Raw genomic sequence first — 14,021 nt, 5'->3', positions numbered from 1 at the left:
TGTTTTCAGCCACATCACGGCCTAGTTCTTCATCTGGTTATTCATGCAGTTTAGGAGATTAGGGATATTTAGTCTCCCTGGGGACATTTAGACCCCAGGTTCTCTGAAGTCCCATGCATTCATTGCCATTTAAACGGTCCCTATAGCATTGATGGCTCTTGATTCAACAGGTACATTAATAGTCCGTAATCTTCAGGCACATCTGGACTTGCAAATCTTGATGTCTGAGTGTTGCGGCCTTAATGACCCAGGCTCTGCTCTTATCACTGAGGTTAAAGAACTTCCACAGACTAAAATATTTACGACCACAAACACAGCTGATCAATTCTGCTTCATGGTTCTCCCAAGGCAGCACTTTGACAATGCAATGGATATCCTCAAACTAACCTGATAAAGTCTGATGCAGATGCCCATATGGCTGGTGACAATTGCTACCTAGCAAAAACCGGTTATTGAAGCTGAAATTTCCTTATGCTAAGTATCCTTTAATTTAACAGTCAGCAATGGAAGGGATTGATTTACCATTGCCAAAGAGTTAAGGACATAAACAGAGCATTTCTAAGGGTCTGGAAACAACTACTTTTAGCCAGTGCCCACCATTTTAGCAAACAGCACTCCCATGTGCACACAGCACAAATGGCAGTTGTGCATTTCTGTGACTACCAAAAATCCTTAAATTTTTCAGAATAGTGGTGGAAAATTTCAAATCCTACATAATCTGGTTTTACTGTGCAAGGGATAAAATCACACCCCTACTGGAGGCAGGCTGCAGGACTACAATGTATCCCTTCTGTAGCCTTCCATGGTCACTACTCCTGGAGTAATGACCACTCCTGCCTTATATCCCGTATGTAGGTGTTTCCAATCACTGCATAAGTGCAGATCTAACAATCCCTCTCCAGGTCCACTGCTAATACATCTCTGCACTGGCATAGCCAGTACGAGCAGGGAGCCCCCCTTCCATGTGCAATAGCCATGCTGAGGAGCAGCTCTACTCTGCCCCACTCACATGCACTGCAAGGGTTCCACAGTGTGAAAAGACTTGGGGTCCAACCCTGCTCCTTTTAAAGTCAATTCCAAATCTCCCATTGAATTTAAAGAGAGTTGGATCAGGCCCTTGCTTAAGGAAGTGTTTTCAGACATTACTGCTGATTTGGGATCCCTTCAATTCTGGGTGCCCGCTTTAGACATTTTGAAGAGACCTCATCTTCAGAAGTGTTCCTTCAGTGCAGAAGAGGTTGCTCAGCACTTCCGCTTAGGTGTCTAAAGCTGAGTACCCCAAAATCAAGGCCTGCAAAATCACTGGCCGCTTTTTGCAAATAGAGTACAATGGGTGTATTTTAACAACTGCACATACATTCTGGGAATAAAAGTCATTAAACTAAATTATTAGCTCTCTATGAAAAATGTCTTAGTAATTTTATAACTAATATTAAGTTACTGGGTGTGATTAGGGCAAAGGCCTCACTTGCATAGTATTTTGCTTTGTGCTCTGGTGTAATATAATGCCAGGAGGCAATACTCATGGTAGGAAGGATAACCATTGCCTCTTCTATGTATAGCCTGATACAGTAGAACCCTCTCTAGCTGGCGATGTAAACTGACTGTCACTACAGGGTGTCATTTTCTTCCTAGCTACTTTTAGATATGAATCAGCCTCTCCCCAAAGCACAAAACAAAACACTATTATTATTATTATCATCATCACCTAGAGGCCATAAACAGTATCAGAAACCCATTGTGCTAGATGCTGTACAAATACACAATAAGAAATGATCCCTCCCCCACACAACTTGCAATCTAAATGAGATAGACAGGAAAGATGGAGAAAGGAAGTCCCATATCCTCATGTTACAGTTGGTGAGATGAGGCACGAAAGAATGAAGTGACTTGTCCGTGTCAGAGCCAGGAAATTAACGGAGATTTTCCAAGTGCCTGTCCAGTGCCTTAGTTACAAAACCCTCCTTCCCCTCTGGCATTTAGTTAACACCCATAGTAAAGCCTGTAGATCACATTCATAAAGCTGCATTTCAGGCATGTGGATTCTAATGATTCGGTAATGTGTTAGGCCAAGCTTGATCCTCTTAACACTGCTCTATGTCTTGACTAATAATCGCAAAACACTATTAAAACATTAAAAGTCATGCTAATGCTAAATCCATTCTTGGGGGGAAATATCACAACAGCAAACAGTTTGGGGATCAAAAAACATGTCAAAATGTAACTGCAGCTCGTTTCATATAATGCACTGTTAAACCAGTAATTAATAAGAGATGTAAACAGGTTTAACTCTAAAAAGCAGACAATTTAATAATTTGCTTCCTATGGGTATGTAATGATATAGTTATCCTATTCCCCCGAGAGAGATAAGCAGATATTAAAAGGTCTTTCCAATACCTGTAATGGCTAAGGGCAACAGCTAATTCAATAGATTCGATCAAAATCACCACTCCTTTCGCTGCTACTGATTTATTACTTTGGCTGTAGTTAGTCATCACTCATTTTAGTTTGCTTTTCAGTACTCATAAATTATGCCTCATAAATAAAAAGATACAATCAAGGAAATCATATCAATTCATCTACATCCCTGGAGTATATTTTCCCATGGTACTCACACTAATGTCTTTTTAAAGGATAGCTTTTGAATATGTCAGAATCACAATATACCAAAAAAAGGTCTGGCCAGAGTTGTACCTTAATAGGTTCACAGCTAATGTGGGAAGCCAATAAATCTGATCTGATACCATTATTTAGTTAAATGAACAAAACTCTAGGATGGATTCATAAACACATGACTTGTGGGCATGGATCTGGGATGATGTTGCTGTGGCCATACACTGGCATGCAGCTGAGGTTTCTGAATGTGGAAAAATTTGTTTGTAAAATTGCTCTCTGTCTCCTCCTTTTCATAAACCCCACAAAGATGAAGGACACATTTCAGTGCAGTAAGAGGTATATGGAACTGTGATCTCAGTTACACCAGTGAAGCAAAAAGTTACTCTGGATTTACTGAGATCAGAATGTTCCCTCAATTCACTTCTAATCTGGACACTTTGTGGAGTGGCTACTGTGGATTTTAAAGAACAAGAACCCAAGGAAATGTTCATTTGTTTGATTTTGAGGTCCCACTCACGGTTTGTTTTTCAAACAATCTAATTATGTCTTCAGAAGATGTATAAATACTGAGACCCTAAGAGTTAAGTAGAAGCAAACCGGTCCAAATGAAATTAGAAACAACCTGAATTTTCACATTTTCTGTATTTTTTGGGGAAAAACTTGATTATCGTCATTTTGTTGTGGTTGTTTAATCATTGACACATACCTCTGAACTCCAAGTCTAGGCTGACATCAGAAGCCTAAATGCTAAAATATCATGAAACACACTGTTCACATGGAACTAGGAAGTATCAAAAATCTTATAAGAAAATCTGCTCTCCTGAGTGAAAGAACAGAGAGAAAGAAATAATTTTTATTTAATGTATGACATCACATTTTATTGCATCTTTCTGGCAGGGATGGAAGAGGAAAAGATGAGCTGAAAGGATGAATGGGAAGAAGTGAGACAAAAGATGAGGGTTATTTCCAATTGCTGAAAATCCAACACTGGCCAGTGAGAGATCCAGCCCTTATTTCACTCCATTTTAAGCCAGAAGAGTTGCTTTGTTATTTGTCAGGGACTAAGCACCAGAAACTGGAGCTGAGCCAAAAAATTGTCAGACAGGCCAGCAAACAAAGGACTACAACCATCATTTCTTGAAGCAACCAAGAGGATTCAAATGCTTCGTATTTTCGGTAGTTGGATGTTCCGCTACCTTAGCAACATTATACAAGCAGCTAAACAAACTTACAAAACAACCTGCCCCCAAACAACATTAGGAATACAAGCCGTATCTACCTTCGAAGGTCCTGTAGGAGCAGCCAAAACACGCTTCTCCACTTTCTCAGGTATTTTTCAAAGTGCATTTTCTGAACCCTTCATATAGCCCTAGTAAATGACCTGTTAGCAAGAGTGCTCTGCAGCGGTCAGGGATGGATAGAACCCTCGGTGGCTGCTGCAGCCTCCCTCCTTGGAGAAATTGGTAGGCTGATGTGTCTTCATAGCTGCAGATCCAGCAGCCCCCAACACCCCTTGTGTATTTCCCACAGAGCACAGCTCCACATGTAGGGGTAAGGGTTCCTAGTAAGGGCTCCTTCCATCCTTGTTGGGGAGCTGAACAATGTTTCTGCTGCCCTTTGGATAGTTAGGATTTGCAGATGGGAGAGCAGGATGTGTCCCTAAGCCAGGAAAGAAACATTAAGGTGAAGAAAGGGGCCAGAGAATACCAGAAAAATGAAGTTCCAAGTATCTGTCCTGGATCTCCTGCATAATTCAGGGGTTATGGTGAGGTGGACAAAAGTACCACAACCTTTCTGAGGAGCAGGGCGAATACATTATACACCAATAACTCTGCTGTCGAATGGAAAAGAACTAAGCTCCCCCTCTTACATGTGCTCACCACAGACACTGTCCTTCAGCTGAGAAGAACTGGATGAACATTGCTGCTCTTAGACTGGCCAGATGGGCTGCTGTAAAGCAACATTCAATGCTCTCTCCTCCCAAGGGACTGGGCATGCTGTCTCCAGAGTGCTCCCAGTCCAAAGGGCTAGGAAGCAAGAGACTAAACATGCTGCATGAGATCCTCAGCTGGTGCAGGTCAGGATAGGTCTGTCGAAGTCCATGGAGCTACACTGGTTTATACCAGCTGAGGATATGGGATAAAATTTTCAAAAGCACCTAATGGCCAGATTTATAAAGGTATTTAAGTGCCTAAAGGGGTAGATATGTACCTAGTGGGATTTTCAAAAGTGCCTAGTGTCTAATTCCCCATCTATAGGAAGTTAGGTACATAGGCCCTTTTGAAAATCCAGCTAGGTCCTATCTGCATCCTTTGGCACCTAATCACCTTTAAAATCTGGCCCTTAGTGATTAGGAGCTTAAGTCCCATTTTCAAAAGTGATACATGCACTTAGAAGCCTAGGTCCCATTGACTTTCAATTAGCCTTGGGCCCCTAAGTACCTAAGAATCACAGAATATCAGGGTTGGAAGGGACCTCAGGAGGTCATCTAGTCCAACACCCTGCTCAAAGCAGGACCAATCCCCAACTAAATCATCCCAGCCAGGGCTTTGTCAAGCCTGACCTTAAAAACCTCAAAGGAAGGAGATTCCACCACCTCCCTAGATAACGCATTCCAGTGCTTCACCACCCTCCTAGTGAAAAAGTTTTTCCTAATATCCAACCTAAACCTCCCCCACTGCAACTTGAGACCATTACTCCTTGTTCTGTCTTCTGCTACCACTGGGAACAGTCTAGATCCATCCTCTTTGGAACCCCCTTTCAGGTAGTTGAAAGCAGCGATCAAATCCCCCCTCATACTTCTTTTCTGCAGACTAAATAATCCCAGTTCCCTCAGCCTCTCCTCATAAGTCATGTGTTCCAGTCCCCTAATCATTTTTGTTGCCCTCCGCTGGACGCTTTCCAGTTTTTCCACATCCTTCTTGTAGTGTGGGGCCCAAAACTGGACACAGTGCTCCAGATGAGGCCTCACCAATGTTGAATAGAGGGGAATGATCGCGTCTCTCGATCTGCTGGCAATGCTCCTACTTACACAGCCCAAAAATGCCGTTAGCCTTTTTGGCAACAAGAGCACACTGTTGACTCATATCCAGCTTCTTGTCCACTGTAACCGCTAGGTCCTTTTCTGCAGAACTGCTGCCTAGCCATTCGGTCCCTAGTCTGTAGCGGTGCATGGGATTCTTCCGTCCTAAGTGCAGGACTCTGCACTTGTCCTTGTTGAACCTCATCAGACTTCTTTTGGCCCAATCCTCTAATTTGTCTAGGTCCCTCTCTATCCAATCCCTACCCTCCAGCATATCTACCACTCCTCCCAGTTTAGTGTCATCTGCAAATTTGCCGAGGGTGCAGTCCACGCCATCGTCCAGATCATTAATGAAGATATTGAGCAAAACCAGCCCCAGGACCGACTCCGCTTGATATCAGCTGCCAACTAGACATGGAGCCATTGATCACTACCCGTTGAGCCAGATGATCTAGCCAGCTTTCTATCCACCTTATAGTCCATTCATCCAGCCCATACTTCTTTAACTTGCTGGCAAGAATACTGTGGGAGACTGTATCAAAAGCTTTGCTAAAGTCAAGGAATAACATGTCTACTGCTTTCCCCTCATCCACAGAGCCAAAAACTAGGGATGCAGGTCCTAAATCACTCGGGTACTTTTGAAAAGTTCCCCTGATCTTCCCTTATAAAACACTACCCACAGGGCTGATGGGCAGGCCCAATCATATGAGTTTCCAGTAAAACATCAGCAGAAAAGAATGCCGCCAAAATTTCTGACCTCAGATTAGATGTTAATGTTATATCCATCACACTGAATCCTGTAACTAACAACATTTCTAGAAGTGCTGCAGAGGGCCCAGTCACAGAGGTTTGATTTTATCTGCATTCAGCTGGAGGAAATTTAGTTGCATTTAAAGTTTTATGTCCAGCAAACAAGCCTCCAATGCAGAGACAGCAGAATCAATACTGTGCTTAAGTGAAATATAAATCTGGGTTTCATCAGCATAATAGTGAAAGCCAAGCCCTATACTTATGAATAATTTGTCTCACAGGCAACATATAAATTGTCAACAATGGAAGGGCTACGAACAGATCCCAGAGGGATGCACAAGTGACATCAGCAGAAGAGGAACACACACACACAAATCTCTCACTGGAACAAAATTAATTGCTGCTGGCCGAGAAGGAACAAAACCAATTCAGGGCCTTGCCAGATAGCCCAGCCCAGTTATGGAGTGGAACCAAAATAAAAGACAGAGTTTTTTCCTGCCTCAAGTGCAGCACTTCCATCCAGAAAAATTAGAACATACAGACAACCTGAGTCAGACATCATCAATAAATCATTAAAACCCTTGACTCAAACAGTCTCTGTGCTATGAAAAACAACTTGAAAGCCATACTGATTGAGCTTCTGATTGAGATACCAAGTAATTAAAGGCTGGTGCAAGGAAGAACACAATGCGCATTCAAGTATTTTTGGTAAAGTGTTGGAAGCATGAAGAGGCAATGCAGCATCTAGGCGGGGGGGGGGAGGGTGGGAGTTAACGAAGGTGGAACTGTAGTCATTTGAAAAAGCAAGGGGATATCCATCTCATGAATCTGTGGTGGCAAACACAAAGGCAACGTAGCAGTAAGCTAAACTGTGGCATCAGGAAGAGAGCCTAGGACTTTCAGCTCAGAAAATAAAGGGCTCCAGCTCTTCAGCTAGAGGAGAATCACCACTATTTTCTAGTGTAACTCCTCTCCCACCTCCCCCCCACACACACTTGCCCTTGGGTTTCCATTTTTGAGGATTTTTTAAATGCCTTAGGGCACATGCAGGGCCACGTTAAGTGATGAGATCTGGTATTCTTTAGAGCAATTTTACCATCAAGAAATTAATATAGCGTGAGGAGAACAGATTTCACATTACTGTGGGTCCATATGGGTCCCTGAGGCATTAAAGAACGTCTGAAAAAGGAAAACCTGAATACAAATACACACCAATACTTGATCCACAAATGCATAGACTTCATCCCTGACACACACGCAGTTGCCAGTAAAGGTTTAACAGTTTTGGTCAAAAAAGGATTAATTGCAGGAAAATATTCCCTCAAGTATTTTAAGCGTGAAACATTTCCAGCCTTTAAGTGGTATGTTCTATTTTGGAAAGAACCCTCGCAGCGTCCCTAGTGCTGTTCAGTTCACGGAGGTTTAAGGAAGGAGTTATATTATTAGCAACAGTAGGAAATCCAGTAATTGGAGCCCTCTCATTCGTGACTGGAAACACTCTGCTCAGAGATACCAGTCCTTTTCCTCAGAACAAAACTAACAGAAGTCATGACATTTCTCAACCTGGGGCTATCTAGGATCTCTCTCACTGATCTCAGCAACAGCAGAGGAAAAAGAAAAGATGATCTAGATCATCATATTGGTAATAAAGATCTTTCTAAACACACTGTAGTGAATCCATTTCTCTGCTATCATTCCAAATCCATTTCTGTCATTCTTGACATTCTTGTTCCTTTGGGGTTCTTTCCCTGACCATTGTGGAGCCACTGGAGCTCAATGACAAGGAGAGCCATTGTATTCCTTCCTCAAGGCATAGTCGGGCTGTCTTGACAGATTGTGTTGTTCATATTACCAATGTAGTTCCTTAGAAATAACTCTGTATGGGCCCAAACCAGCAAGAAGAACACTGCACTAGCAGTTGAACAGAGCTGCAAAAGGTTCTGATATGTGAAACAGATGCCCACTTAGATGAACAGGGTGGGGAGGAGGGAAAATCTCAACGGTTCAACAGCATGGCCCTGTGAATACATCAGCTTTCATATCAAATCAAAACAGTTCTTGAAGTTCAAAAAATCCATTTACTTAAGCAAAAAAGAGGGAGAGATTCATGGCGTAATGAAGATCTCAAAACTCACAATATATCATGCGGCCCTTAACCAAGAGTGAGGACCCACTGGTGTTCTGTTATGCGGCAGAGGAGAGTACTGGTTCATATCTGTGAAAATGTGATCACTTTGCTATGAAACTACACATATTTACTTTTACTGCCAACACATTCAGAATTAGTTTTTGGTGAGGGTGTAAACTCACCAGATTCATATGAAAACATGAACTGAATTTCAGAAAATGATACATTGCTGGGGGCCAATGGAAGTGACATGCACAGATGTGAAATCAAATATGGCCATAGATTACTAGCAATCCTGTGTGATAAAGGAACAATATGCAGGAATATGTGAATTTGACATTAATGGAAAACAACCACAGGCTAAAGAAAGTCACCTGTCTCAGGGTCATGGGACTTTTGCAATCAAAGAGGACTACTTTAGAAGGCCCATTTCTGCAACCCTTACTCACACTCACTGAGTGGTACCTTACTCTGCAAACAGTCACATTGATTTAAATGGAACCATTTGCATAGTGAGGTAAAATAGTATTCAAACTCAGCAAAAGTAGCCAGAATTGGTCCCCCTTTAACCTCAAAAGAAAAGTAACAAGTACAAAATGAATATGAACATACAAAATAAAAATAACCCACCAACAGTAAATTAACTTTTAAATGTACCATGAGACATATATTTGTAATCCTACCACCTAAAATAAAATAGTCCACTAACAAAACCAGCCCATCCCCCTTCCATATCATAAAAGGTAATCTAATGCAACAGTAAAAATAAAAATATTTGCACATTTGAAATAAAGCTACTAACAAGACCAAGTTACCCTTTAGCAACTGGCACTTCAAAATAAGGTGGTACCTCTAAAGTGATGGACAAATGCACACAAATTGGAATTAATGATTTTGATTAAGAAATGAAAAAAGAGCATTGAATGAATTTATTCCTTATGGAATGTTACCTTCAAGGTCTGATCTATTTTAAATAAATGTGCAGTAATTGTTTAAGTACCATACTATTAAAATTAAAATTCAATTAAAATTGACAGGTTTCAGAGTAGCAGCCGTGTTAGTCTGTATTCGCAAAAAGAAAAGGAGTACTTGTGGCACCTTAGAGACTAACCAATTTATTTGAGCATAAGCTTTCGTGAGCTACAGCTCACTTCATCGGATGCATGCTGTGGAAAATACAGAAGATGTTCTTATACATACAAACCATGAAAAAATGGGTGTTTACCACTACAAAAGGTTTTCTCTCCCCCCACCCCACTCTCCTGCTGGTAATAGCTTTTACCTTTTGTAGTGGTAAACACCCATTTTTTCATGGTTTGTATGTATAAGAACATCTTCTGTATTTTCCACAGCATGCATCCGATGAAGTGAGCTGTAGCTCACGAAAGCTTATGCTCAAATAAATTGGTTAGTCTCTAAGGTGCCACAAGTACTCCTTTTCTTTTTAATTAAAATTGAAACATATTTTATAATTATAATGAACAAGCATCTCTTATTATTGAAGTGTACTGAAGTCTTAATTATATCTGTACACCTTGTAGCTAACTTACTTCATTTCATACCTGATATTCATATTCTGTATAAGGCAGCAACTTGGCATCTTTGAAGGATGTTAAAGTCCCATTATAAACAAGCACCAGGTCTAAATTTATGTGGGTATGAGTTGCTTGTCTTCGGTAAAGCTCATAAAATAAAATTTTCCCATTTGGCTGCTGGGGACCAGTCCACAGAATAGACGCGACTGACTGGAATCCATCAGAGCTTGTCTGCATCTCTATGAGAGGGGAAGGCTGCATTTCAGGGGGTGCTTCCAGAGTCTGTATGGATGCCCATTCACTATTAGCGCATCCCTGCAATGTGCATGCTTGAACTTGTACTTCATATCTGTGGAAACACAAATCAGAAACCAGTCAATAAGAGCATTACAACTGTACATATGCACTACACGTAAGATTAGAATCAATTAAGGTTGTTTAGAAAGAGAGGAGTTTTCCTTTATTTGTGTCCATATTTTTGAGGAAGAAAGCAACTCACATTAACGTGGTGAAGGGATGATGTAATTTCCTCTTGTGGGTCTGATCTTGCAACCCTCATGTGGCTGTCCTCATTTGTGTGAGTAAAATAAATGGGACCACCCAGACGAGAAAGGGCTGTTGGACAGGGTCATTATTAATGGAAATGTGATGCAGTAGTGTTTACGTTTCCATTTAAAGTGAAATGTCTGCTTTTAATTTCTCTCAGTCTGCCATTTCTTTGTATTAAACAGAAAACATGTCTTCCACAAGTGCTTGCCAGAGAAATTATATGGACACTGTGACCCACCCGTTGTCATACAGACTCAGGAGATAAAAATGTCTCCATTGACCACAGAGCACAGCAATCTTCCACTCGATCTGCCTCACTCAGACAGAATTTATATCCTGTTTCCCCTATGTCCAAGTTTGGAGAGTGAGGCCTGGTAGTGACAAGTTTCACTAAGCATGTGCTCAGAGGTCAGTCGCATTGAGGGGGACAGGTTTCCAAGGCTGACTGACAGCTATTCTGTAAATGATCAGCTGGAGAGAGTATTAAAGACACAAACAGATCACATTAAAAAAAAAGGAAGGAAGGAAAACATTAATCAAATAGAGACACACACAGATACACCATTCCAAATGGCAAGAGACCAGGTCCAAGACAAAAATAATTGATTGAGTGAGTTAAAATTCTTCTGGCTGGGATTGAGGCATCTTGATGATTGATAAACCAGCATGTAACTGGGTTAATGTTGGCCAGAAAGGTCTTTGTTTGGGTGCAGAAGGCCAGGTTGGAGGTATTCGGTATTACAAAGTGGATTTATTAGCATAAAGTCATTGGCCCTTTGCTGCTCTAACATGGCCCAGCAGAGCTCCCAGGGAATGGCTCAAGCTAAAGCACGAAAACCAGACTCCAAAGCTTCCAAGAAATTATACACTGATGAGGCCTCCGTTTCCTTCTTTACATATCAGAGATAATATCACAGGGAGATCAAACGGTCAAGATCACTAAATTACAATAATAGCTGAATTGAAAGTACTTGAAGAGCCATATAATCTTTGCCTTTTTGGACTATTGCCTTGATTTTACAAAACATTAACTATACCATATTATTATTCTCTCTTAGGATTTAGATTATTTACAGGTACCTTGTAGAAAGAATTGTCGACAATTTAAGGAATAAAAACAAACTGCTACACAAATAGATAAGAGATGGTGATTAAATAATCAAGAATTTGAATAAAAGATACTTTTACAAAAACACGTAAGTTTGTTCTCACTTAAATCTGGTACACTATTTTAAATATAGCTTGCTCTAAAATCTAAACAGCAAGTCTGTGCTTTAAACACACAAAAAACAAATTCATCCCTGGTATAACTCAACTGTCCTTAGTGCAGATACACCAGAGATGAACTGCCCCACAGATCTTTGTTTTATATTTTAATTTGGTTTATAAAACAAGGAAAAACTATTCTTGAATACAACTGCCTTGCAAAAGTGTGGGATTTGGGCAGGGCTTTGAGCTTGAGTCTGCAAAGGAGCCCCAAGCTGTCCCTTGCACACTCTACTGAAAAGGTAGACAGTTGATTTTTATTTATCTTGTCTTAGTGTGGACTTTGTGGGAATGAGAACTTTGGGGATCTGGCCATCTGTTCGACTGAAGAAAATGTGAGGTCCCCCCTCAAACCTCCTTTTTCATTCTTTAGGAAAGGTTTAAACTTTTAACAGTTTAAACAGTTTAAACAGTCTCAAACTTTTTGAATGATCCTGTGATATTCATTCAACAAAACTAAGTATTCAGAACTTACCTGTGGTAGGGTTTTAGGTCTGCTGCAACGTAGGACTGTCTAACAAAAGAAATGTGAGAGGTGTCAAAGTCAACAGTTTTCTTTCCCATTTCAGCAGGCTCGCGAATAGAGATCGTATAATTCTTTATATCACCATTGACTTTTGTCGGAGGATCCCAGGCCACCAAAATCTCCTTTGGGGCCCATGCCTGCAGTCGAGGAGGTAACATTCCAGATGGAGCAGAAGGGTGGGTTCTAATTTTAGCTGGTGGGCTAGTGGTGCTTCCTTGACTATTATTTGCAGTTACATCGTAGCTGTATTCCATGCCTGGTGTTAGTGTGAAGTCAAGGTACCGAGTTTCCAGACCTGAATAAATAAGAGCTCCATCCCTCCTCAGCTCATAACTTCTGATTTTGCCATTAGAATTAGCTGGGGTTTTCCAGGTGATTTCTATTGACTCTGATCCTGTGACTCGCAACGTGGGGGCTTCCATATTTAGTGGTGGAGCCTCCTTCGTCAAAACAGATTGGGATACGCTAGATGTGCAGCCTCCATTAGTACAGGCAACCAGGGTGAAATCATACTGTGTGCAAGGCTGTAGGTTTGAAATCAGTCTTGATAAACCTCTCCCAACATAATACTCTTCATCACTTAATTTTAGTATGTACTTCGTGATTTCTCCATTTTGAATCTGGGGTGGTGACCAAGACGCATTAATCTGAGTGGCACTGATAGCCTGCAGAGATGGAGGGTTCACTAATGCTGGAGCTGCCTCTAGAGTTTGGATTTTGGCTGGTTCACTGGTAGAGCAGCCTCCCACTGTACAAGCAACTATTGCATAACTGTACACTGAATAAGGCTGTAAGTCTTCATCCATATAGTTGAAAGTAGTAGCATCAAAGCTGAAAGGATACAAAACCTCATTTTTGTGTAGCCGATATGATTGGAGAACACCATTTGGTTCTTCTGGGGAGAGCCATGAAATGAGCACTTTATGGGGGTTATCCGATACATAGGTTAACCTAGGTGTAGCAAGACCTTTAGGAGCAGCTTGACTAGTCTTTGCTACTGACCAAGCGCTATCGGTATAGCCTACTGAATTCCATGCACGTATTTTATATTCATACCTTGTCCATGGCTGTAAACCTTTATCATTATATTTAAATGTTTTATTTTCAGTGTTATATTCTGTGAAAACAATATTCTCTTCTGTTGTTGCTCTGTTCCCTGAAGCATTTTCTTTTGTGCATCTGTGAATAACTTCATAGTGAATTATTTTTCCATTTGCATTAATTGGTTCAGACCAGCTCAGTTCAATGTTGGTAGCATTAACTGACTGGATTACAGGTGCCAGCTGAGACGCAGGGGGTGCTTCATCTGTTTGGACTGGCTGTGGTGAAGAGCGAGTGCAACCTGCCACAGTGCAAGCCTCAAGTACTAGAGTATACAGTGTGAAAGGCTCCAGGCGTCTAAACAGGAATTGACGAGATAAACCACTATATTCCATATTATCGTCATTTAAAATATTGTATGTCTGAGAGAGAAAAAAAGAAAGAAAGGGAAATCATCAGCTGGAGAATTTGAAAATTAATTCTAGGTGAGATACTTATTTAGATACAATGTTTATCTTCATAACTTAATAAGGATTATTAACTCGTGATCCAGAAACTAATTTCCTTAACTCCTTATTAACAACATTT

General features: G+C 40.9%; 1 protein-coding gene across 1 annotated transcript in view; it reads right to left on the bottom strand.

Annotated features, from left to right (window-relative positions):
* USH2A (usherin) overlaps positions 1-14,021 on the bottom strand; it is a 571,481-nt gene that overhangs the window by 32,757 nt on the left and 524,703 nt on the right. Inside the window, exons 62-63 of the mRNA XM_027827110.3 lie at positions 12,342-13,855; positions 10,079-10,400 (exon numbers count right to left, since the gene is read on the bottom strand). Of these exons, the coding sequence (XP_027682911.2) occupies positions 10,079-10,400; positions 12,342-13,855 (1,836 nt within the window). The remainder of the gene's footprint in view (positions 1-10,078; positions 10,401-12,341; positions 13,856-14,021) is intronic.

This window comes from Chelonia mydas, chromosome 3 (assembly GCF_015237465.2).
Source record: "Chelonia mydas isolate rCheMyd1 chromosome 3, rCheMyd1.pri.v2, whole genome shotgun sequence".
Classification (NCBI taxonomy): Eukaryota; Metazoa; Chordata; order Testudines; family Cheloniidae; genus Chelonia; species Chelonia mydas.
The sequence above is the reverse complement of the archived record's forward strand: the minus strand, read 5'-3'. Positions and strand labels throughout refer to the sequence as shown.